The sequence below is a fragment of the Eriocheir sinensis genome, chromosome 24 (assembly GCF_024679095.1).
Source record: "Eriocheir sinensis breed Jianghai 21 chromosome 24, ASM2467909v1, whole genome shotgun sequence".
NCBI classification, from domain to species: Eukaryota; Metazoa; Arthropoda; class Malacostraca; order Decapoda; family Varunidae; genus Eriocheir; species Eriocheir sinensis.
The window spans coordinates 13,051,333-13,078,006 of record NC_066532.1 but is presented as its reverse complement, the minus strand read 5'-3'; the positions used below and the strand labels follow the sequence as shown (position 1 = coordinate 13,078,006).

The 26,674-nt window shown below is 42.8% G+C and overlaps 1 protein-coding gene across 5 annotated transcripts in view; it reads right to left on the bottom strand.

The window, feature by feature from the left end:
- Nucleotides 1-8,660: 8,660 nt before the first annotated feature.
- Nucleotides 8,661-26,674, bottom strand: part of LOC127002862 (1-phosphatidylinositol 3-phosphate 5-kinase-like) — a 73,843-nt gene continuing 55,829 nt past the window's right edge. For all 5 annotated transcript variants that reach the window (XM_050869094.1, XM_050869097.1, XM_050869096.1 and 2 more), the window contains 8 exons: nucleotides 21,468-21,673; nucleotides 19,323-19,507; nucleotides 18,396-18,561; nucleotides 18,151-18,292; nucleotides 16,972-17,103; nucleotides 16,110-16,267; nucleotides 13,174-13,375; nucleotides 8,661-11,963 (listed from right to left, as the gene is read on the bottom strand). In XM_050869094.1, coding sequence (XP_050725051.1) covers nucleotides 11,764-11,963; nucleotides 13,174-13,375; nucleotides 16,110-16,267; nucleotides 16,972-17,103; nucleotides 18,151-18,292; nucleotides 18,396-18,561; nucleotides 19,323-19,507; nucleotides 21,468-21,673 — 1,391 coding nt within the window. In that variant the 3' untranslated portion in view covers nucleotides 8,661-11,763. The remainder of the gene's footprint in view (nucleotides 11,964-13,173; nucleotides 13,376-16,109; nucleotides 16,268-16,971; nucleotides 17,104-18,150; nucleotides 18,293-18,395; nucleotides 18,562-19,322; nucleotides 19,508-21,467; nucleotides 21,674-26,674) is intronic.

Genomic DNA, 26,674 nt, shown 5'->3' with positions numbered 1-26,674 from the left:
TTCATAAATGTGGAAGGGAATTTTAAATATGAAGGGGGGGCTGTGAGGGGAAGGACCCATTCCTTGGGGGGGCGTGGTAGTGGTTTAGAGAGATGGCTTGTAATTATCAGCCCTTCTGTGTTGATATAAAGTAAAAGGCTGTTAATCTTTTTCTTTTCTTTTTCCTTCTTTTCTTTATGTGGAGGGTTGACTTGTACCTATCAGTCCTATGGTTGTATACACTAAAAGTAAAGGCTGTTAATCTTCATTTTTTCTTCCTTCTTTCCTTTCATTTTCTATGTATCTATACTTTTTACATGCATTTATTCTAGTCTTGTGCCAATCTATCCTTTATGTCCCAAGGTCGTGCTTCTCACCCACCGCAAACTCAATGGCCAAAGTGACAGAGATGAGCACCGAGGCCAAGCTTACCACCCCTTACTTTTACCCCTTTACCCCTTACCCATTTAACTTCTAAAGGGACAAATTAGTAGAGTGCTGCCCTCTATATACAGCAGTTTTGTGTCACACTCTTGTATTGGATATTCGTCCAATTTTTTTTTTTTTCAGATAGTTTTGTCTTAATTTACTTTTTTGGGGGAGATTATAATTTACTGACTTTAGGAATTCACTTGGGTGGAGTGAGTATAATTTCCTGCTTTCAAGATTTTTTTTTCATGATTGCCTGCATTGAAGAATTTTTAGCTTGTATAGTTTTCGGTCTTGAAGAAATAAGCTTTTTCTATCATTTTCTGCCCTCAAGAATCCTTTGGTTTTATAATTTCCTAACTTCAAGATCTTTTTTTATTCTATCCTGCCCTCAAGAATTAAGTTTTCAGGTATTCTTTTTCTATCTATCTATCTATACGCCTCCGTGGTCTAGTGGTCAGCATGCCTGGCTTCTACTCAGCGGGCCCGGGTTCGAATCCCGGCCCGGGCAGTCGGGGTGCAGCTCACCCAGCTGTTCATCCTCCCTCTCGGGCTGGTCGATAAATGGGTACCTGGGAAAACCTGGGGAAGGTAAACTGTGGTAACCCGGATGTCACACTGGCCCTGTGTCCCGGGGTAATGGGCTCCCTCCCACCACACGCTCAAGGGCCAATGTTACGGAGATGAGCACCGAGGCCACGCGCTGCTACAGTGTATGCCCACAACTTTACCTTTACCTATCTATCTATATCTCCGATGCCTTGCTTCCTCGTGGGAACTTCCCTCCAGAAGTGTTCCCATCTCTCCCTGTTCTGGCACTCCCTCTCAGCACATTCAATCCTGCTACTTCCAACTCTCTTGCTCCAGTAATTTTTTTGAAACTCCTTCCATCAAGAATTAAGTTTTTAGGTACTATTTCCTTCCTTCAATAATTTTGTTTCTTGGGTATTAATTTTTTGCCTTCAAGAATTAAATTTTGGAGTATTTTCTGACTTTGCAACCAAGTTTTTCTTGAGGGAAGGAAGATTTTCCGTCTTCAAGAATTCAGACAGCTGCTTTTTGGAGGTATATCTATTTTTTTATTCATTTAATTCTACTTTGGTCTTCAAGAATTGAGTTGTTTGAGGAGATTATCCTTTTCTATCTGCAGGACTTCTGACAATACAATTTTCTGTTCAGTAGAATGACTTTATGAACGTTCCTGAACTCAAAAGAACTAAGAAAACACACTGCATCTTTCAGTCACACACACACGCAGGAAGCATATACGAAGGAAGCCTTGCCTTCATTCAAGGTACAACTATGAAGCGCATTGCGAGCTTTTTCCAAGCCAAGAAAACTCCAGTACAGTAGAAATAGTACCTGCTAATACCTTGTACAGTAGAAGTGCTGCAGGATTAAGGAGGGAAATTTAACTATGTACTTTGGCCCTTATTCTGGAGCAATCTGGTGTCAAAGCAGTCAAGGCTTTCATAGTTAGTAAGGCTTTCAGGTAGTCTTATGAACCCGGTGTTAGTTTAACGAGACTTCTCCATGAAAATGAAAACACTCATGACAACCAGACTAATTTCAACTTTGATCTGAAAATAATTGTTGAGCGCACCCAAAATGTCAAGTGATTACAGAACTTATGCCTATAGAGGTGTGAGAGTTCTGATGACTTATGTTATCTTGTCATAATGAACTGAACTTAAAACCAGTTGAAGGCTGTACCAACAATAATACACATACAGCAACAATTACGACAAGAATGCACTCACTGTATAATGGAAATACTTGTGTGAAGGTGAAGTAAGGGAAGGTGTCTTCCCTTAATAAAATAAAAGTGCATTTTGATATACCATTTTCTTACACAAAGGGAAGAAAAAGTATGATTAGGAAGAATGATGCAGCTTTCACCTTGTATTTTTCCTGTCTTGTTGGGAGTGTGTGACGAGGTAAAGAGTAAAGCCTCAAACACACTGGAGGTCGAGTTCCAAGCTTTCCATTGTAGCAGCCACTTTTGCTCCATTCCTGCAGCTTGGTGATGTCTTCTTGTAGGAAATTCACAGTCAAGGGGTTAAAGGTTATGCATTTCACCAAGTAACTCAAGCAAACATCTTTATACCTTCAGGAGTAGCCAGGAGGAAATGCACAAGGGTAGGATTCTTTTAGACCTCACATGATCTTTGGGGTAGTGTAACATCCTTGTTTTGCAAAGCTTTATTCAGTAATATTGGATGACCTGCCATTTTCAAGCTTATGTAGCAGTTGAGAATGCCACCTGATGGAGTTGGGTCATGTTTTCCAGTGGCACAGACCAAGGACTGGATAAAGCTTCAATGACTTACTGCTGCAGCCCTTTGTAAGTCTCTTGCTTCCTGTGTTACCTTCGACACAAACCATTCCCTTAGTGCCTTCAATTACATCTTACTGTTATTGTTGATCTTATTATGTACTTTTAATACCAATAAAATACATTACAAAGGTGCTCTTGTTTACTGTACATGTTTCCAGCCTTACCAGTAGAGACTTGTTTACACACACACACACACACACACACACACACACACACACACACATGGCCCGGAAGCTCAGGGGTAGAGCGTCTGGCTCACAATCAGAAGGACCGGGGTTCGATTCCCCAGCCGGGTGAAGATAAGTTGGGTTTATCTTCTTTCACGTGTAGCCCCTGTTCACCTAGCAGTGAGTAGGTACGCGACGTCAGGCAAGGAGTTGTGACCTCGTTGTCGCAGTGTGTTGTGTGTGAGTGGTCTCAGTCCTACCCAAAGATCGGTACTACGAGCTCTGTGCTCTTCCGTAAGGAAACGGCTGGCTGTCTCAAAAGAGACCCGCAGCAGACCAAGAGGTGAATTACACACACACACACACACACACACACACACACACACACCTTTGAGTGGAAGACAAAAGACAAGAACATCATGAATACACAATTGGAGGTAGTAGTTAATGAAGCAATGTAAGTGAAGGAAATAAACCCAGCTCAGCATTTCCAACACGGCTGGAACTCTAGCAAGATGAAGAATGCTGAGTGAATCAACTCACTTTGAAAAACTACGGCAGAATCATGAATGAAATAATGATAGACCTGAATGAGTAAGTGAAATGTGCCAGGCATCAGAGGCTACATGACACAATGGTCCAACAGAGGTAATATTAAGAGTAAAGAAAAGGAAAAGATGTATAGAAAAGACACGGCAACCCTGTGGCACAGGGTGAAAAAAGAGGACGCCAAGTTTAGCACAACTGTCGTATGAAGAAGGTTGGGTGTTTGGAAACTGACAGAGTTAAAAAACACGAAAGGAGAATTAAGCCCCGTCCACACAATCAGGAAATGCCCACGGGCACAACCGAGCAGTTTGCCTGTTGACGGGCTTACTGCTTGTGCCACTGGCAAAACTAGGAAAATGCCCGAGCTGGTGGCCGAGTGATTTCACCCACCAGGCACTGCCCGGGAGTATGTTGCTGCCAGACACATGGACACCTTTTTTTCACCCAAACAAGAACAGTGACAATGCTATGCAGTGTTAGTTTCTTGTGGTCCTTCCTACTACACATACACAGTTGTACCGCATCAAGACTGGATGTGGTAATAATGTGAAGAAATTTAGTTCTCCATAAAAAGTACACCGATGTTTAGAATGAACTCGGGGAAGGCGGTGCAGGCGAGGAACACCCACGACTTGGAACCTCAGCTGGATAGTAGTAGACGTGATGACGGGCTAACAGGACACTAGCTATTCCTGTGTACAACAAGGTAAACACACACACTGACATACACACATGCACGCACATGCACCTTACTGTAAGCACACACACACACACACAAAAAAAAATCATGGTGTCAGATACTTTGGTACAATGTATCACAGTAATGATAGCTAGCAGAACTATGTATAAACATGTGTAGTATATGTAATTGGCGTATTAATCGAGACCTATCATTACAAAATATGTTGCTACTACTATATTTAATATACTAATAATATTCACAATCAGAACTACTTCCTGCACAAGATATAAAGGCTTAACAATATGAGAAATACAGTATACTACATCCAGGGCTGCAGAAAGATTAATTACAGAGTCAGGCTGCCAGTGCTTGACTTTTTCCTGCACCCAGCAGGCTGGAGAACAGACCTTTTCCTCAATGCCCTCACTTGCCCTTGGTAGAGTCAGACTGCTATTAAGTCTGTCAGGGCAGGGCCCACTCAGGGAGTCCCCTGGCCACAGCACAGCCAAACCTGCCCTTCGGAGCAAGGACAGCCGCTGCCTCTGCTACACCCTGGACTTCTTGCTTAATTCTGTGCAATGTTGGAATTCCATGCCTTTCATATAATCCAAAGGCAATTCTTCTGATCATAAATTTGTCTAAATCATCAAGATTCATTACAATTGTACTGCATTTCTAGGTCAGTGACAAGAATGCATGAATGTGTGTGTTATGCACCTGAAAGGCACCCTGTGCATTATTATCCAGATCCAGAATGCAGGCTTGCAGGCTGTTTTGGGAACATTTGTGTCACAAGCTTATTCAATTTAGAGCAGATTCTTTGAACCGTTTCCTCACCAATGTTGGTCACTTTAGCCGAGCAAGAAACTGCTCTTGTGGGTTAAATTATAAAGTCTCCATTAGTCTTTTGTTCTAAAACATACTTGGTCACATTGTAAATCAGTTCCTTCTCTTGACTGTGGAGCACACTACAGTGAGTTGCAGTGGCTGTCATTGCATGTGGAGGTGAGGGAAGAAGTGACAGTGTCCTTGATCAGTGACGTTGGAAACTAAAAATTTCAACTGTTATGGAATTCATACAATTTGCTGCATTATTTTAAAAAGCGGCGCCTTCAAAGTACGGACAATTTAGCCCTCTTTAATGTATACAGAATATTTAATGCGCAGTTTCAAATAGTAAATAGCTGACATGAGAAACTGATGTATTGGGGTGATGTGGCAGCACTGTGGAGAGGGTCGGCCCACCCAAATGGACTTAATATTTGTGCTCGACTCATCAGGGCCCTTGTGGCTCCTCCTTCCTCTGTGCAATACCAATTTTCAGTGCCCCCACTTGCCATTGCTACCCAAGCCTTCATGGCTCCTACTTCCTCTTCTCAATACCAGTTTTCTATCTAACCCGAGCCATGGGACGGGAATTTAGCCAACATCACAGGAGCCATTATGTTATGTTACCTAAAGAGCCACAGGAAATTCAAATTGATGGTGATGCAAGTGTTTTTTGTGCTCTGGGTATCATCAGGATCTCTTAGAAGTACCTATAACACAATAAAACACTTGTGTTAGCATCAAACTGAATACTAAGTGGCCTTTTGGTGAGAACGTGGTGCCTGTGGTGCCTGTGTTACCAAACTATTCCATGACTCTGAACCTAACCAGAGAATTTTTACCAATCACAGCACTATTCTAGATCAGCTGCACTTACAAGGGTTTTGTTTAGCATCAGAACATTACCTTCTTGAGTCACTTCCTCATCTTAACTCACCCCAGTGTCTATCTTCCCCATGCACACTCGGTCTGATAAATATTAATGTCTTGTGTTTGAGTATAAATGTGTCTGAAGACCCTTACTTATGAAAGTACTTTTGTCTGTGCTTTTTACCATCTCCACAGGTATTCTCGTGTAGTGCCTGACCCGCCTGATGGGCGAGCCTCCTATAATTCACTCAGCGAGTGGGGTACCTCTTTGGCCGACTGGTTAAGAAGTGGCTTTCCCGTCTCACTGGTCGCAGGTTCAATACCCAGTGCTGGTGAATCCCTTTCCTGGTCTGGATTAATTTCTCGGGTGTTTCGTGCCCCGCAGGGATCATGTGGGGGTATAGTAAAGTGAATTTCGGGCGATACACGTGGTGGCAATGCAGTGGGCATCCTCTCCAATGTTTTGTTGTCTCCCCGGGGGGTAACAGGAAGATGGATGGCCCATGCTCTCCTTAACCCTCAAAGCGCAGGCTTATTTTGCTGTGCCTGTCCTCCCACACGGGCATATTCAGGCAAAAACATACCTCACTTCAACCTTTCATACCTTCACTTCTACTTAACTCGCGTAACTGAATAAAGTACCATTGTAAAGTACATACCCTTAACGGTTTTTTGACGTTAAGTTGAAGACTATATGACCTTTGGTAGAGCGAGTACGGAATATTGAAGTAGGATCACCGAGAACATTTTTATGGACAGTTTTCCATCCCGAGTGGACTTCCCTTCTATGATTTAGTAATAAGAAGCACAACTTCTATACAGTTTATGTGAACCACACACCCCAAAAATTAACTTCTAGGCCTTCTTGATGCCCTTGATGAGTATTGATGTCAATGGACCCCCATCTTGTGGATGAAATTCACTGGAAGATGAGAAGAGGTGGGATGTCTAGGAGACATCTTTTCAAAGCTTACACAAGTCATACACTGACCAGTAATTAGTCAGGAGAGCATGGTTGGGTATAGTTTGAAAGAAAATGACATGCTAACATTACTTCGGCATAAACAAAATAAATTTGACGGCGCGCTAAGTAAAAAAAATGCCTCTTCAACTATTGTCGACACCTGCGGTGTGAGCCCAGGCACCAGCTGTCGACTATTGTCGACACCCACGCTTTAAGGGTTAAGAGTTCATGGGGAACGTTAAGTTTTGGTGACAAACACAGAAGTTAATATATACGAGGAAAAAGTCGTGTAGTGCCTGACCCGCCTGATGGGCAAGCCTCCCATAACTCACTCTGAGTGGGGTACCTCTTTGGCTGACTGGTTAAGGAGTGGCTTTCCCATCTTGCTGGTCGCAGGTTTGATCCTTGGCACTGGTGAAACCCTTTCCTGGTCTGGATTAATTTCTTGTGTGTTTTGTGAGACGCAGAGGTCATGTGGGAGCAGAGCCGAGTTGATTTTGGGAAATTCACTTGTATTACCATTCACAGATTGTTCAAGTTGCTGGAGGTTGTACAAGTCATACGAACTTTAAATCTGAAACTGGCTCAGTCTATTCCAATCTCATTTTCATCACCACCATTGAGAGAATCCTAACCCTGCGGGGCAGCGCATCCTTAATACAAATCTGCAACTACTTTTGTCTGTACTTTATATCATCTTATATTTTTCACCGCCACTCAGATTTTAAGTCAGATAAAGCTTTGAAACCTCAGTCTACAACCACCTTTACCTCTGCTTTTTACTTCCTCTCCCTTTTAACTTTTTCTATCCTTTGTATCCTTATGTCTGGGGAGGACTGTGATAGTCCTAAAACTCTTGAAAGTCTACCTCTCGGCTTCTCACCATCTCTTCCCCTTATTTTTATCACCATTAACCCTTTCACGCACCAAAAGTTTAACAAGTTTCTCTTTCCACTGCGACATCCGTCTGGGGCTCCCTAGGGGGCCTTGCGGAATAGCCTGACCGTGCAGCGAAAATTTTATCGATTTCACCCACGAGTATTCTTCTTTCCTGGCATTATTATACATCGTTGGCTTTGGAAGAGATTATTCTGCCTTATGAAAAAAAAATCAAGAATTGCAAATAAATAGCAAAGTTTACCAACTCTGAAAAAAACAATTTAAAGGGACGACAGATGCACTCACAGGCTGCCTGCTGAAAAGCAACTAAACCACAGGCAATTATCACTTCACATCCTATGGCACAAGAGTTGACAATTAGTTTATTTTATAGGTCTAGCTTGGATCTTTGTCGCAAAAAATTTCGAGGTGATTCTGAAAGATACTTTATTTTTGGCTAATTTTAAAAATTTTGATGCGATCAGAGTGAAAAGTTTGTGTAGATAATTCCGTTTAGCCGTGAATCGTGTCGTGGTGCGTGAAAAGGTTAACAGATTCCGAAGCACGGGAGAGAGCACTTCCTAAAAACCTGAGTCTGCAACTTCCTTTATCTATGCTTTTTACAATCTCCCTTTTTTTGATCACCCTTCAGATTCTTTTGGAAAGGTTTGTACTAGTCTGAAACTCCCTTAATCTATGCCTTTAACCATCTCATTTCTTATTACCATTGACATTCTTAAAACTGGGAAACTCATGCCCTAAAAACTTCTGGAACTATTTCAATTACTACTGCATTTCACCATCTTTTCATTTTTTTCTCAATTCCCATTCACAGATTCTTCAGCCAGGGGAAGATCACACCATTTCACAAGTCCAGTCTGGATCCAAAACCAACCCTCAGTGCTTTCACCCCACCTCACACACACACGCCAAACCATGGGATCTCCACTGTCCTATAACGTTAAACAAGACACCACCGTTTGAGTTAAAATTTAATACTGTGATGAATATAAAATGTCCTCCACAAAATTGGTAACTTATAAGAATGTTTGTCATGGTTCCTAGTGGACACAAATGCACTTTGATCATTGATGTCAACATTTTCATACATTAAAAAATTAAAGACTTGATACTATGGTAAAAACTTATGAACATGAACAAGAAGTTCCTACATTCACAAATTCAAGGCATGATACAGCCCACGCCAAAAAATAATACTTGGGTCATCAACGTCAATTAAATTTTACTAAATTCGGGACTTGGTACAGACCATCACAAAAAAATGCACTTTCATCATCAGACGTCAATATGAAACTCCTGCATTTACAAAGTGAGGACTGGTTACGTACAACAGCGGAAAAATATTTATGTATTCTTATATGCAGACCTCCAAGAGAGATTTTTCAGTGCCGTTTCTTAATAGTAATGGAACCTTTACCCAAGACTTTTGGTACTTTGCTTAACAGTGCCTAGGAAGGGCACATAAAAGTACATATAAGAAGAATGCAATCATTCTCAAGATTAAATTTATTATCAAGAGAAGCTCTAGAAAATCTATCAGCCTTTTGCAATGCCCTGTGTACAAATCAAACAGCTTTTCCATTATTAAGATTAACTGGTTCCTGGTTAATCGTGTAAAGTGGCGAGTTTTCCATCTTTACTCTCTCAGGTTAATGAAGTTGCGACGTTTTGCAAAAAAATCATTCCCATGAAAATGGAATGCCAGCGGCCTATAAATCCATTTGGAGAAGTCGGGTGCCTTCCCTCACGTACTCGCCACATCAGCAATGCATTACACTCCCCGCTATGCTCAGTTGTTTTCCACGGCAAGTGTAAGTCATCTTGGCACACCTTGGTGACAATATTCAGTACGCACGCTGCGATTTCAGTGATGAGGGCGATACAGATAGTGAATCCAATTAGAACAAGCATCTGATCAGACACAGTAGCAACTGAATTCTTAAACTCATCTGGATTGCCTACACAACCATTTTCTCCACCTCCTTCCACCTCTGGCTGGTCATATCCACCTCATGGTGATAGAATAAAGAGCAAGACTTGGATGGCAAAGAAAAATAAGTGATGAGTTTCGTCCACCAGTGACCCGGCTGAAGGCAGACAGAGAAGGAGCACAACACAGGCAACAAGTGTGCTGTTGCCACATATTTGAAATGGTATTTGCCATTCAAAATTATTCCTGGACTGATAAGTGTTCTTACACAAGTATATCATGAGGATATAGTGGTGCACAAAAAAACTGTTACACGACATGTAAACCAGCAGCAGCAGCAGAGGGAATGCGTCTGGCAACCCTGTGCATGACACGCCAGTTGAATGCCAGTGGGACCTTTAAACACAGGTAAGCAGAGCATTTCCATATTTTTTACATCTGGGAGCACTTTCGAGTTCACTGAGCTGATGAGCATATTCAATTTTCCACAACCTGGGGAGCACACTAGGTAACATCGGTTACCATGAATGGGTTAGTTTCTAGCATCTAGTTTAGAACTCGGGATGCTTCAAATAGCATCTTGGGTCTTCCCTTGGTCTTCCTTCCCTTGTATCCTTCACTCATTTTTAGTCTTCATGTAGCTCACTATAGCACGGTCTGTCTGTCTTCACTAAGTCTCAGGACAGTTCTTACATCTGTCTTCCTGCTCTTTACTTTTCTAAAATCCTTCGTCTCCCTCAGTCTTTCTTCCTAATCCCCTGTCCTCTCCCTACTCCCTTTTGTCTTACTTATCAGTCTTTCCACTCTTCTTTCCAGTGGTTTGTCCTACTTGTCTACCTAGTTATTGCTTTTGTACTATAAAATCTTCACATTCGTCACTTGAGATTATTTTATTCAGCTTAGCAACCTTAAAACTTAATCATTAGACTTCAATCTTATCAAATTTAACTGTACAAAATTGGCGGCCCTTCCTACAAACAAAGTCTTCTGATAAGGGTTTACTGACACTTTCCATTGACCCTCTTGCACAGAACTGGCAGCCTCTCCTACACATGATGACAAAATTAAACCTTCAAATAAAGGCTCAGACACACACAATCTTATGCTCTAAACTGGCAGCCTTTCCCTAAAACAATATAGCCAAATCAGACCTCCAAAAGCCTGAACACCTTCAATAAAACCCTTATATAAAACTAGCACCCTTTCCTGATCAGAATGAGAAAACTAAGCCTAACGATACTGGTTCACTGACACTGGAGACACGAGAACTTACTTACTGGAAGAATGATGCTGTATGATCTGTCTTTGGTCTAGATTGTACAATGAGGATGAATGTACAAGTGAATAAATACTAGTGAATAAATGCAGAATAAATAATGCATGCAGGTACTGTGATAAATGTTGGATATACATGGGTATGGAACGTATTACTCTAGTCAGACAACCTAAATATTACTCAAATAAATATGGTTGGGACAAAAGATCAGAAGAAAACGTAGCTACAGAATAATGAGAACTTGCGTCAGATTACCTAGAAATTAGCTTTAGGTGTGATATGGTTAGTACGGCAGGCCTTACAGAAAATAATTGGCTAGTGGATAATGAGAATTAGCATTAAATTACCTAGATATAGGCTTTAAAATGTCTATCAATTATGGAGGGCATGGAGGTAGATCTTCAGAAACAGACCTCAAAATACTAAAATCGCACTTAAAAAATGGTACTCAAGGACAGAAAATGCTCATTGAAGGAGTCAAAATGCACCTCAAACTACAGCATCTCAAATTCATAAAAGTCACTAAAAATACTACCTTCAGATACTCAAGAGTCTAAGGAAACACATTACAGAAAATTGGCAGTATGAAATCACAAAATTCCTCAAACAAAGAGTACGTCACTAAAACCTAAAAATACGTAAAATACCTCCACATACTAAATTATCAAGATCTAGGAACACACAAGAGAGACACTAAGAGGCCATGATATGTTACCAGGCACAGACGAAAGACAACAGGAGGTCACAGTGAACCTCGGACTAAACGTACTTCTAAAAACAAAGCCGCTAAATTACCTTCAGATTCTCAAATAGCATCCACATCTTAGGAGCTGAACTGAAAACAGGCTAACTTAAATGTCAACCCCACTGCCGAGGAACATCCATCTGTCGGGCGAGAGGAGGAAGTAGCGGTCCATGGCGTGGCAGAATCGCGTGCGGTAGATCTCGGGTGACACAACAGTTGGCAGCTTCCCGTCGCCCCCACCACCCAGCATGCTCCCCTTGAAGATGGTCTCCAGTTTCTTGTCCCATGTGAAGGTGCGAATGTAATCTGTAGGGAGAGACGCAAGATGAGAAATCAAGATGAGATGCAAGATGAGAAAAAGAGATGCAAAATTAGGGATGCAAGATAAGATGCACGAGATAGTGGGGGAACACTGCACAACTAATATTCTTTTCACAGAACTTCCATATTTTTCCCTCCCATGATTAGAGGAAATTAAGAGTAGCCAGAGGAGGATCAGACTTGGCTGGAAAGAAGTGCTATTATATGAAAACAGACAAAGGAAAGAAAAGGAATAAATGTACTATCTTGGGTAAATATATGAATGAACACGATCTGCAGGAGTGAAAAGATGCTGAACATTACAAAATTTACCCTCAACTGTATTTCATCTTTGGGAATGAATAAATGTAATCTAAGTACAATATGTTGGATATACATGGGTATGGAACTCATTTCTCTAGTCAGATGACTTATACATTACTCAAATAAATATGGTTGGGACAAAAAATGGGAAGAAAACGTAGCTACAGAATAATGAGAACTTGCGTCAGATTACCTAGAAATTAACTTTAAATGTGATATGGTTAGTACGGCAGGCCTTACAGAAAATAATTGGCTACTGGATAATGAGAATTAGCATTAAATTACCTAGATATAGGCTTTAAAATGTCTATCAGTTATGGAGAGCACGGAGGTAGATCTTCAGAAATGGACCTCAAAATACTAAAATCGCATAATCTTTAAGTACAAGAGCATGGTATGTAAGATGCTGCAAGTTACACTATGAAGACTCTACCCAAGGAATAAAGAATCGGTTTAATATCCTAAGAGATGAAAGTCACAAGGTAATCTATAAGGAAGAAGATGAAGATGATTGAAAGGAAGAGGATGAAGATGAATGAAATACTGTTACAATATAAAGTCTGTGCTCAAGGAATATAACGGCATTATTGTACCCTCTCACACAGAAAGAAAAGCTACAATTTACAATATAAAAGCTGCCCAAGGAATAAAAGACAGCATTTACCAACTCTGGGAAATGTGCGATTGTAATCTACAAGGAAAAGAATGGAAACTGGAAAGCAAGAGATACTGCAAGGAATAAAGGCATAGAGCAGAGGTGAAACTCTTCAAGTAATCTATAAGGAAAAGGATGGAGATGAAATAAATACTAAAGTTTCAGTATAAAACCAACCCAAGGAACAGAACATGTATTGATTTACCCTCACACAAATGCAAGAGAATGACAACTCACCAATGATGCCAACAATCAGCTCGTTGGCGGTGGTGTCGATGCCCACGAGGAGCGAGTAGTCCATGATGAGCTGCTGGGAGAGGAACGATGTGTCCGCCCCGATGGCGCGGCTGAGGACGGCCTTGCTGTGGGGCCGCACGTACAGAGGGTTCGAACACGCCATCCTCAGCAGGTTCTCGTCTAGTAGCACCAAGTCGGACTCCTGGATGGGAGATCACGGAAGGATACAGAAAATAGAAGAAAATAGTAAAGATGTAGTGAAGAATAAAGATGAGAGTAAGAAAACAAATTATGGAACAAAAATATAAAGAAGATAAAGAGAAGGATAATGGAACAAAAACAACACTGGAACTGAACAGAGAAAATAAAGAAAGAAAACAGAAAATTGAAGAAAATGGTAAAGATGGAGAAGAAAGTAAGAGAACGGAACATTATAAAGATACAGTAAAATGATAAAAGAGAATAACAAAAAAAATAATACTGGAACCGAAATGAAGAACATCTGACAGAAGGGGAAGGGAGAAAGGAAGGAGGAATCAGAGGAGGAAGAAACAACCCTGACAGGGAGGAACCAAAGGATACCTCTATGATAGGACACGTGGACAGGGGCGAAAAAAAAGCCCAAATTTTTCCACTCCGTGGGGAATCGAACCCGGCTCTCTCGGTTATGAAATTTAAAGAAAAGCCACTGCACCACATTAAGATAAAGAAAAAGGAAGAAAATAAGGATACAAGAGAGAAGTAATGGAAGAAAATAGAGGAAATTCAACTGAACAAAGACGATAATGAGACTGATATAATGCAGCAAAATAAAAGATAAATAGATTCTGGAACAATTACTGACGTCTGCCCATTTCAAACCAAAGGGTAGGTATAGGTTCTGACAGACTCTGGATTAAGGTGGGACAGTCGGGGGAAAATCAAGGTGGGACAGTCGGGGGAAAATCAAGGTGGGACAGTCGGGGGAAAATCAAGGTGGGACAGTCGGGGGAAAATCAAGGTGGGACAGTCGGGGGAAAATCAAGGTGAACAGTCGGGGAAAATCAAGGTGGACAGTCGGGGGAAAATCAAGGTGGACAGTCGGGGGAAAATCAAGGTGGACAGTCGGGGGAAAATCAAGGTGGACAGTCGGGGGAAAATCAAGGTGGACAGTCGGGGGAAAATCAAGGTGGACAGTCGGGGGAAAATCAAGGTGGACAGTCGGGGGAAAATCAAGGTGGACAGTCGGGGGAAAATCAAGGTGGACCGGCGGGGAAAAATCAAGGTGGACAGTCGGGAAAATCAAGGTGGACAGTCGGGGAAAAATCAAGGTGGACAGTCGGGGAAAATTAAGGTGAACAGTCGGGGAAAATTAAGGTGAACAGTCGGGGAAAATGAAGGTGAACAGTCGGGGACAATAAAGGTGAACAGTCGGGGAAAATCAAGGTGGACAGTCGGGGAGAATCAAGGTGGACAGCCGGGGGAGAATCAAGGTGGACAGCCGGGGGAAAACCAAGGTGGACAGCCGGGGGAAAACCAAGGTGGACAGCCGGGGGAAAACCAAGGTGGACAGCCGGGGGAAAACCAAGGTGGACAGTCGGGGGAAAACCAAGGTGGACAGTCGGGGGAAAATCAAGGTGGACAGTCGGGGGAAAATCAAGGTGGACAGTCGGGGGAAAATCAAGGTGGACAGTCGGGGGAAAATCAAGGTGGACAGTCGGGGGAAAATCAAGGTGGACAGTCGGGGAAAATCAAGGTGAACAGTCGGGGAAAATCAAGGTGAACAGTCGGGGAAAATCAAGGTGGACAGTCGGGGAAAATCAAGGTGGACAGTCGGGGAGAATCAAGGTGGACAGTCGGGGAGAATCAAGGTGAACAGTCGGGGAGAATCAAGGTGGACAGTCGGGGAGAATCAAGGTGAACAGTCGGGGAGAATCAAGGTGAACAGTCGGGGAGAATCAAGGTGAACAGTCGGGGAAAATTAAGGTGAACAGTCGGGGAAAATTAAGGTGAACAGTCGGGGACAATCAAGGTGGACAGTCGGGGACAATCAAGGTGTACAGTCGGGGCTAATCAAGGTGGACAGTCGGGGAGAATCAAGGTGGACAGCCGGGGAAAATCAAGGTGGACAGTCGGGGGAAAATCAAGGTGGACAGTCGGGGGAAAATCAAGGTGGACAGTCGGGGAAAATAAAGGTGAACAGTCGGGGAAAAAAAAGGTGAACAGTCGGGGAAAATTAAGGTGAACAGTCGGGGAAAATTAAGGTGAACAGTCGGGGAAAATCAAGGTGAACAGTCGGGGAAAAATCAAGGTGGACAGTCGGGGAAAAATCAAGGTGGACAGTCGGGGAAAATCAAGGTGAACAGTCGGGGAAAATTAAGGTGAACAGTCGGGGAAAATTAAGGTGCACAGTCAGGGAAAATCAAGGTGAACAGTCGGGGAAAATTAAGGTGAACAGTCGGGGATAATCAAGGTGAACAGTCGGGGAAAATCAAGGTGAACAGTCGGGGAAAATCAAGGTGAACAGTCGGGGAAAATCAAGGTGGACAGTCGGGGAAAATCAAGGTGAACAGTCGGGGAGAATCAAGGTGAACAGTCGGGGAGAATCAAGGTGAACAGTCGGGGAGAATCAAGGTGAACAGTCGGGGAGAATCAAGGTGGACAGTCGGGGAGAATCAAGGTGGACAGTCGGGGAGAATCAAGGTGGACAGTCGGGGAGAATAAAGGTGGACAGCCGGGGGAGAATCAAGGTGGACAGCCGGGGGAGAATCAAGGTGGACAGCCGGGGGAGAATCAAGGTGGACAGCCGGGGGAGAATCAAGGTGGACAGCCGGGGGAGAATCAAGGTGAACAGTCGGGGAGAATAAAGGTGAACAGTCGGGGAGAATCAAGGTGGACAGTCGGGGAGAATCAAGGTGGACAGTCGGGGAGAATCAAGGCTCCCATGCCCTCCTCACCTCCTTGCCACAGGTGTTGACGAGCCTGTTCCTGATGGAGCCCTTCAGGTCAAACTTGTGGGTTATGTTGCGCTGGTAGAAGAGGTTCTCCATGACCAGCAAGTCCATCTTCTGAGCCTTGTTTGTGGTGGTGTTCTTGTAGCCTATCCGATACACACCTGTTCGGGAGGGTAAACTTTAAAAAAGAGGTAACAATTTTTTTTTATGGCAAAGGAGACCGCTACAGTGCAAAAAGACAGTGTTCAGTAAAAGAGCACAAAAGAGAGAGGCCAGTCATTTGGAGAGGTGTGTCGATGTCCCATTCTTGCAAATTTTAGTTAGATGAAAAAACAATATAGGAATGCAGTTTAAGTATTTGTCAGTGAATGGGATGAAAGAATGATTTTTTTTTTTTTACAACAAAGGAGGCAGCTCAAGGGCACAAAAAAAGGAAACAATAATAAAAAAAGCCCGCTACTCGCTGCTCCCAAAAAGAATCCAAAAAGGTGGCCAAAAGAAAGGTCAATTTTGGGAGGAGAGGTGTCCAGATACCCAGGTGCTGGTTAACTCTTGCATAAGGGATTTGGACAGTACAGGGATGAGCGAGAGTAGAAAGTTGTGTACAGTGGGGCCTCGGGATGGATGGAAGAATTCAGTTAGCAAGTTCAAAAGAGCAGCTAGTATGAAAATATTGATAGATGATACTAATAGATATCCACATAACCACACAAGCACACCTAGAGTATCTTTTCCACATCTTTCAACACTTAATCACACTGACCCACACAAATAGTTTCCCAATCACACACACACACACACACACACACACACATACACACATACACACGTCTCTAATATCTTCTTCACACCGTTCAACACTCACCCAATATCTTCGTGAGGACAGTCGGCCGCTTCTCCTTCTCACAGTTAATCATGTATCTCACGTACGCTCGCCCAAAGTCAAGGAACGAAGATATCTCAAAGCGCGACATCTCCTTCAGGACGAACCGATCATCTGAAAGGTATACAAAATAGCTTCATACACATCCCTTTCCTTGGTCTTCACCTTCAATGACAACTTGACATTGAACATCACTTACGAGACAAATTCCTGCCGTGCATAGTCTCTTACATCCTGAACTAAACACCCTGAATAAAAAGCTCAAAAATACCCTATGAAAAGGAAGCCTAAATTAATGAAAGCCTAAATAAAAAGCTCAAAATAAACACACCCAAATAAAAGTTATATAACTGAACAAGAAAACACCCTAGAAAGCATAAGAACTTAACATCCTTGCTTAACCCGGTAGCAGTGACTGGCCAAATTTGTGGCTTTACCGTGTACCAGCGACGGGCCAAATTTTTGCCACGATATAAACCCCCAAAAATAGATGATACATAAACTGATCACAAATGCTTTGATATATATTATGAAATGGTTTGTGTGAGGGGTGATTTTTTCTCATTTTTCTCACTTGGAGGGACCATTAAGAAACATGGTCCCCACAGCTACCTGGTTAAAAAAAAAAGTCATACCGTACCATGCACAAGGGGCCTAAATATATAAAGGCCCAGGTAAAAATAAACAACTAAATGAGTTAATAAATACACCCTACAAATAGCAAAGAACCTTTAACACCCTTGCTAAAAATTCAATACAAAATGCCAACACACTAAGCAAAAAAGACCAAGGAACCTAAACAAACATCCTTGCTAAAAACTAAATATGAATATGAAAAATCAATGCATGAGCCTAAGTAAAAAAAAAAAATTAAAAACATCCAAAACAGAAAATAGCCTAAACAAACATTCTTGCTAAAAACTAAATATGAATATGAAAAATCAATACATGAGCCTAAGTAAAAAAAATAAATTAAAAACATCCAAAACAGCAAGTAGCCTTAACAAACATTCTTGCTAAAAACTAAATATGAATATGAAAAATCAATACACGAGCCTAAATAAAAAAAAAAAATTAAAAACATCCAAAACAGCAAGTAGCCTTGACAAACATTCTTGCTAAAAATAAAAAATATAAAAATATCCTGAAGCCTCTCCTCACCGCTGGACTTGATGAAGATGGAGCCGGACTTGCCCCCGCGTGCCTCCCACAGCATGCAGCGCGACAGGGAGCGGATGAAGTTCTCCTCGCCGTAGGGAAACACCAACTTCCTCAGCTGCCGGAAGTGCTCAGGGAAGAACAGCTGAAAGGAAGAATGTGTGAATTACCGTCATGGCCACAGATACGTTATAGCAAGAGCTGGATATGCAGATGATGACTACGAAGGCATTAAGTCAGAGCCTTACCTTACAGTAGAACTTGGCATGCTGATCACTGCCCTGAAGTTCAATGTGGAAGTTCTTTGAAGCTTTGATCAGCTCTGGGTCGGTGGGTTCCGGGTAAGACATCTCAACAGCATCGGCGCTGCTTATGCTGTCCATGGCCACGTCAGCGAACGACTGGTCTGCTTGCCTGGTAGTTAAGGGTTGATGAAAATTTAGCCAAACACCAATATATATTTTTTAAACCAGAGAAAGCAAAGGATAAACCTAAGAACTCCAGGAAAAATGGCTGCAAAACTACTGGTAACCAAAGGGAAAAGTGGAAGGAATTAGGAAAGAGTATTCTGATATAGTTTGGGAGGAGTCTTAACAGCACACAAGACATGGTATGGCCAATATACATAAGAGTATATCCTCCCATTTTGTTTTAAACATATTTTGTAAAACAGTTAATTGAACATGGTGAGGCCAATGTAGGGAACAGTACATCAGTACATGCTGATTTAAAGCACACAATGTTTAGTTGAAAACAGATCAGCTTATAAAACTAATACCATCAAATTATAGAACTACCGAGGTGATTTTATACACACAATGGAGTGTTGAAAATATATCCACTTATAAAATCACCAATACCGTCATATTACGTTACTACAAAGGTGTAATTTCACTCCGATCTGCAAGACACTCCTTTACAAAGTCCTACAATAAATAGATAAGCTAGAACAGTACAGCAGACCCTCCGTTTAATGCAAGACATTTACCACAGAACTTTAAGCAAAATGGAGTGTAATTTCAAAGAGATTTATCAATTTGGGAGTGGCTGGACTTTGTTTGTGTGAAGGAGTCGGGTCAAAGGCACATTATGAGGAAACACTAACAGGAATCTGTTAAATGGAGGGTCTACTGTACCAATACCATAAATGATCCTACTAAAGTGTGTAATTTCACCTCTGTGCTGTCAGACACTCCTTGACAAAGTCCTTGAGCCTCTTCTTGACCACCTCCAGCTGTTTCTCGTACTCCTGCGAGGCGAGGGCGTGGGCGATGATGGAGGACGGCTCCTCTCCATGCACCACCACGGGGATCTTGATCTCCGGCAGCAAGAGATAATGCTCACTGGGTGGGAAAGGCGACTGAAAACACAAGGACAGTTTTTATTAAGAAGTCAAAGGAATCCAAACTCATTTCATCACTAAGAAAGACATGGGACACTTGATATGTTCAAGATATCTACACCCATTCCATCAGTAAGGAAGGCACAGAACATTGCTTTGTTTAATAAGTCAAGGTCAAAGATATCCACACCCATTCCATCAGTAAGGAAGGCATAGGACATTGTTTTTGTTTAATAAGTCAAGGTCAAAGATATCCACACCCATTCCATCAGTAAGGAAGGCACAGAACATTGCTTTGTTTAATAAGTCAAGGTCAAAGAAATCAACACCCATTCCATCAAGAAGACATTTGATTTTCTCAGTCATAGGATCTACACCCATTCAATCAAAGGGGAAGGCATAGGAAACTTTTTTAAGGAGTCGAAGGAATCCACACCCATTCCAAACCCATCACTAAGGTATGGCAAAGCTGCAGGGTAGAGGGAGGAATGACACATATTAGAATGGGGAATGAGAATGAAGCATATTAGAGTATTAGAGGAAGGGCCATGTAAAATACTGCCTGTATATGCTGCTTCCATCAAATATATAACAAACTTGGTAAACCTGTCCCATCACTAAGGAGGAGTCTTAAAGAGGTACGGGGAAGAAGGAAGATAGGGAGATGTAGAAGTGGACAGAGCAAGGTCTAGGCAAGAATGTCCCTCTATGTGTTGCTTCCATCACATATACTGGACACTTGGTAACATGGTAAATGCAAGAATGAAAATGAGAGGGTACAAAAAAAATCTGTATATGCAAACTTTCAAGAGGGGAGTATCAAGACCTCCATTCAAAACTGATCTCTCTTCTGGCCACTCCTATTTGCTTTTGTAGGAGAAGTGATTCGCCGACTTGTTTGTTTGTTTATAACCGTCGAGAAGTGATTCACTGACTTGTTTGTTTGTTTGTTTATTACCATCGAGAAGTGATTCACTGACTTGTTTGTTTGTTTGTTTATTACCGTCGAGAAGTGATTCGCTGACTTGTTTGTTTGTTTGTTTATAACCGTCGAGAAGTGATTCGCTGACTTGTTTGTTTGTTTGTTTATAACCGTCGAGAAGTGATTCGCTGACTTGTTTGTTTGTTTGTTTATTACCGTCGAGAAGTGATTCACTGACTTGTTTGTTTGTTTGTTTATTACCATCGAGAAGTGATTCGCTGACTTGTTTGTTTGTTTGTTTATTACCGTCGAGAAGTGATTCGCTGACTTGTTTGTTTGTTTGTTTATTACCGTCGAGAAGTGATTCGCTGACTTGTTTGTTTGTTTGTTTATTACCGTCGGTAGTTTATTCGCTGACTTGTTTGTTTGTTTGTTTATTACCATCGAAGTTTATTCGCTGACTTGTTTGTTTGTTTGTTTATTACCGTCGGAAGTGATTCGCTGACTTGTTTGTTTGTTTGTTTATTACCGGTAGTGATTCGCTGACTTGTTTGTTTGTTTGTTTATTACCGTCGAGAAGTGATTCGCTGACTTGTTTGTTTGTTTGTTTATTACCGTCGAGAAGTGATTCGCTGACTTGTTTGTTTGTTTGTTTATTACCGTCGAGAAGTGATTCGCTGACTTGTTTGTTTGTTTGTTTATTACCGTCGAGAAGTGATTCGCTGACTTGTTTGTTTGTTTGTTTATTACCGTCGAGAAGTGATTCGCTGACTTGTTTGTTTGTTTATTACCATCGAGAAGTGATTCGCTGACTTGTTTGTTTGTTTATTACCATCGAGAAGTGATTCACTGACTTGTTTGTTTGTTTATTACCATCGAGAAGTGATTCACTGACTTTTTTGTGTTTGTTTATTACCATCGAGAAGTGATTCACTGACTTGTTTGTGTTTGTTTATTACCGTCAAGCCGTTTCCTTCACCGTTCAGAAAAAAGTAAAAATAAAACGTAATGACTAAATGACATCGGTGTAAAGTCTCCCCCCAGCAACTGACTCACCTCCACCAACAGATTTGAAGAAGGCCAAAAGGTGGATATGATGTTCTTCACCGCTGTGGATGCTAGGCGTCTCTCTGCCACCCGGTCAACACTGTCTCTGGCGCTGGAGGCCTGGCCCCCATCCGACAGGGACCTCTCGTGTCCCCTGCCGGGCGACCCTGCCGTGGGGGAGGAGCCACTCACCAGGCCCTCGCAGGTGTCAGAGGCTGCAAGGGAGAGAGACAAACACTCATTTCTTGGTGGTTTAGTTCATGCTTTTGTTAATGGGTTTGTTTACTGATTTTCCAGGAGGAGGAGAAGGAGAAGAAAGCATCAGGAAGGGAGAAGATAAAAGAGAATCAGGGAGGGAGAAGAGTGAGGAGGAGGAGGAGGAAAAAATAAGAGAATCAGCGGGGGAGAAGAATGAGGAAGAGGAGGAGATAAAAGAGAATCAGGACGGGAGAAGAGTGAGGAGGAGAGGATAAAAGAGAATCAGGGAGGGAGAAGAGTGAAGAGGAGAGGATAAAAGAGAATCAGGGAGGGAGAAGAGTGAGGAGGACGAGGAAATAAAAGAGAATCAGGGAGGGGGAAGAATGAGGAGGAGGAGGTGATAAAAGAGAATCAGGGAGGGAGAAGAATGAGGAAGAGGAGGAGATAAAAGAGAATCAGGGAGGAAGAAGAGTGAGGAGGAGAGGATAAAAGAGAATCAGGGAGGGAGAAGAGTGAGGAAGAGGAGGATATAAAAGAGAATCAGGGAGGGAGAAGAATGAGGAGGAGATAAAAGAGAATCAGGGAGGGAGAAGAGTGAGGAGGAGAGGATAAAAGAGAATCAGGGAGGGAGAAGAGTGAGGAAGAGGAGTATTTAAAAGAGAATCAGGGAGGAAGAAGAATGAGGAAGAGGAGGAGATAAAAGAATCAGGGAGGGAGAAGAATGAGGAAGAGGAGATAAAATGAGGAAGAGGAGATAAAGGAGAATCAGGGAGGGAGAAGAATGAGGAGGAGGAGGAGGAGATAAAAGAGAATCAGGGAGGGAGAAGAGTGAGGAGGAGATAAAAGAGAATCAGGGAGGGAGAAGAATGAGGAGGAGATAAAAGAGAATCAGGGAGGGAGAAGAATGAGGAGGAGGAGGAGATAAAAGAGAATCAGGGAGGGAGAAGAGTGAGGAGGAGGAGGAGATAAAAGAGAATCAGGGAGGGAGAAGAATGAGGAGGAGGAGATAAAAGAGAATCAGGGAGGGAGAAGAGTGAGGAGGAGGAGATAAGAGAATCAGGGAGGGAGAAGAGTGAGGAGGAGGAGATAAAAGAGAATCAGGGAGGGAGAAGAGTGAGGAGGAGGAGGAGGAGGAGATTAAAGAGAATCAGGGAGGGAGAAGAATGAGGAGGAGATAAAAGAGAATCAGGGAGGGAGAAGAATGAGGAGGAGGAGATAAAAGAGAATCAGGGAGGGAGAAGAGTGAGGAGGAGGAGATAAAAGAGAATCAGGGAGGGAGAAGAATGAGGAGGAGGAGGAGGAGATAAAAGAGAATCAGGGAGGGAGAAGAATGAGGAAGAGGAGGAGATAAAAGAGAATCAGGGAGGGAGAAGAATGAGGAAGAGGAGGAGATAAAATGAGGAAGAGGAGATAAAGGAGAATCAGGGAGGGAGAAGAATGAGGAGGAGATAGAAGAGAATCAGGGAGGGAGAAGAGTGAGGAGGAGGAGGAGGAGATAAAAGAGAATCAGGGAGGGAGAAGAGTGAGGAGGAGGAGGAGATAAAAGAGAATCAGGGAGGGAGAAGAATGAGGAGGAGGAGGAGGAGATAAAAGAGAATCAGGGAGGGAGAAGAATGAGGAAGAGAAGGAGATAAAAGAGAATCAGGGAGGGAGAAGAATGAGGAAGAGGAGGAGATAAAAGAGAATCAGGGAGGGAGAAGAATGAGGAGGAGAGGATAAAAGAGAATCAGGGAGGGAGAAGAGTGAGGAGGAGAGGATAAAAGAGAATCAGGGAGGGAGGAGAATGAGGAGAAGAGGATAAAAGAGAATCAGGGAGGGAGAAGAATGAGGAGAAGAGGATAAAAGAGAGTCAGGGAGGGAGAAGAATGAGGAGGAGAGGATAAAAGAATCAGGGAGGGAGAAGAATGAGGAGAAGAGGATAAAAGAGAATCAGGGAGGAGAAGAATGAGGAGGAGAGGCTAAAAGAATCAGGAGGGAGAAGAATGAGGAGGAGAGGATAAAAAGAGAATCAGGGAGGAGAAGAATGAGGAGGAGAGGATAAAAGAATCAGGGAGGGAGAAGAATGAGGAGAAGAGGATAAAAGAGAATCAGGGAGGGAGAAGAGTGAGGAGGAGAGGATAAAAGAGAATCAGGGAGGGAGAAGAGTGAGGAGGAGAGGATAAAAGAGAATCAGGGAGGGAGAAGAGTGAGGAGGAGAGGATAAAAGAGAATCAGGGAGGGAGAAGAGTGAGGAGGAGAGGATAAAAGAGAATCAGGGAGGGAGAAGAGTGAGGAGGAGAGGATAAAAGAGAATCAGGGAGGGAGAAGAGTGAGGAGGAGAGGATAAAAGACACACAGCGCGCGACAAGACTGAGGAGGAGAGGATAAAAGAATCAGGGAGGGAGAAGAATGAGGAGGAGAGGATAAAAGAGAATCAGGGAGGGAGAAGAGTGAGGAGGAGAGGATAAAAGAATCAGGGAGGGAGAAGAATGAGGAGGAGAGGATAAAAGAGAATCAGGGAGGGAGAAGAATGAGGAGGAGAGGATAAAAGAGAATCAGGGAGGGAGAAGAATGAGGAGGAGAGGATAAAAGAGAATCAGGGAGGGAGAAGAGTGAGGAAGAGGAAATAAAAGAGAATCAGGGAGGGTGAAGAGTGAGGAGGAGAGGATAAAAGAATCAGGGAGGGGAAGAGTGAGGAGGAGAGGATAAAAGAGAATCAGGGAGGGTGAAGAGTGAGGAGGAGGAAATAAAAGAGAATCAGGGAGGTAGAAGAGTGAGGAGGAGAGGATAAAAGAGAATCAGGGAGGGAGAAGAGTGAGGAGGAGAGGATAAAAGAGAATCAGGGAGGGAGAAGAGTGAGGAGGAGAGGATAAAAGAGAATCAGGGAGGGAGAAGAGTGAGGAGGAGGAGGATAAAAGAAAATCAGGGAGGGGGAAGAGTGAGGAGGAGGAGAGGATAAAAGAGAATCAGGGAGGGGGAAGAGTGAGGAGGAGAGGATAAAAGAGAATCAGGGAGGGGGAAGAGTGGGGAGGAGGAAATAAAAGAGAATCAGGGAGGGGGAAGAGTGAGGAGGACGAGCAAATAAAAGAGAATCAGGGAGGGTGAAGAGTGAGGAGGAGGAAATAAAAGAGAATCAGGGAGGGAGAAGAGTGAGGAGGAGGAAATAAAAGAGAATCAGGGAGGGAGAAGAGTGAGGAGGAGGAAATAAAAGAGAATCAGGGAGGGAGAAGAGTGAGGAGGAGGAAATAAAAGAGAATCAGGGAGGGAGAAGAGTGGGGAGGAGGAAATAAAAGAGAATCAGGGAGGGGGAAGAGTGAGGAGGAGAGGATAAAAGAGAATCAGGGAGGGAGAAGAGTGAGGAGGAGGAAATAAAAGAGAATCAGGGAGGGAGAAGAGTGAGGAGGAGGAAATAAAAGAGAATCAGGGAGGGAGAAGAGTGAGGAGGAGGAAATAAAAGAGAATCAGGAGGGAGAAGAGTGGGGAGGAGGAAATAAAGAGAATCAGGGAGGGAGAAGAGTGGAGGAGGAAAAAAGAGAATCAGGGAGGGTGAAGAGTGAGGAGGAGAGGATAAAAGAGAATCAGGGAGGGAGAAGAGTGAGGAGGAGGAAATAAAAGAGAATCAGGGAGGGAGAAGAGTGGGGAGGAGGAAATAAAAGAGAATCAGGGAGGGAGAAGAGTGAGGAGGAGGAAATAAAAGAGAATCAGGGAGGGAGAAGAGTGGGGAGGAGGAAATAAAAGAGAATCAGGGAGGGAGAAGAGTGAGGAGGAGAGTTTAAAATAGAATCAGGGAGGGTGAAGAGTGAGGAGGAGTTAATAAAAGAGAATCAGGGAGGGTGAAGAGTGAGGAGGAGGAAATAAAAGAGAATCAGGGAGGGTGAAGAGTGAGGAGGAGGAAATAAAAGAGAATCAGGAGGGAAGAGGGGAGGAGGAACAAAAGAGAATCAGGGAGGGGAAGAGTGAGGACGAGGAAATAAAAGAGAATCAGGAGGGGGAAGAGTGGGGAGGAGGAAATAAAAGAGAATCAGGGAGGGGGAAGAGTGAGGAGGACGAGGAAATAAAAGAGAATCAGGGAGGGAGAAGAGTGGGGAGGAGGAAATAAAAGAGAATCAGGGAGGGGGAAGAGTGGGGAGGAGGAAATAAAAGAGAATCAGGGAGGGGGAAGAGTGAGGAGGACGAGGAAATAAAAGAGAATCAGGGAGGGGGAAGAGTGAGGAGGAGGAAATAAAAGAGAATCAGGGAGGGAGAAGAGTGAGGAGGAGAGGATAAAAGAGAATCAGGGAGGGAGAAGAGTTTGTGTTGGAATATACTGGACTTAAAACAGGAAGAAATTGAGGGAGAAGGAAGAGACGAGGAAATAAATAAATAGGATATGATGTGGAGACCAACCACTGGCCAAGCTCTCACTGGTGTCTGAGGCTTCAAATGAACAAGACTGATTTGACTGATTTCACCGATTTGTTCATTGCTTAAATCTATCAACACTAAAGCCATTCTAGTTCCTCTGACTCTGGACTACATTCTCAACCTGTTGTGAGGTATTTTTAAAAAATTATACTTCCCTCCATCAACTTTCTACTTTTCAACTCCGTGAATGTACTTTCCTTGATGGCTAGGAGCTCCAATGTCTTGCTAGAAAAATAGGTCTCTAATAGGTTACTCCGAGGCAAAAAATATCCTAAAAGTTTGTAGACTGCAACAATGTGAATGAAATTTCCTTACACAATTAGGATTTTGGAAGGTCTTATACAAAAAATAAAAGGTCAGAGGTTACTCAATCAGCTAAAAGCATGTACAGAACCCTCTCGAGTTTCGCGCTCGCTTCGTTCCGAAGGTAAAGCGCTAAACTCAAGGATCGCGAAACTCTAGGTATTGAAAACACTGAAAAAGCGCTTATCTGTTCCGTCCCGTGGATTTTTATTTATTTATTTTTTTTTTTTTTAATGTGGGCTATGGCACCGGTAGACTATCCATCCAGGCCTGATGGTCGGCCCCGACCCTGTCATGGCGCAGGCAACTGTTTATTGTGGCACTATTATAAC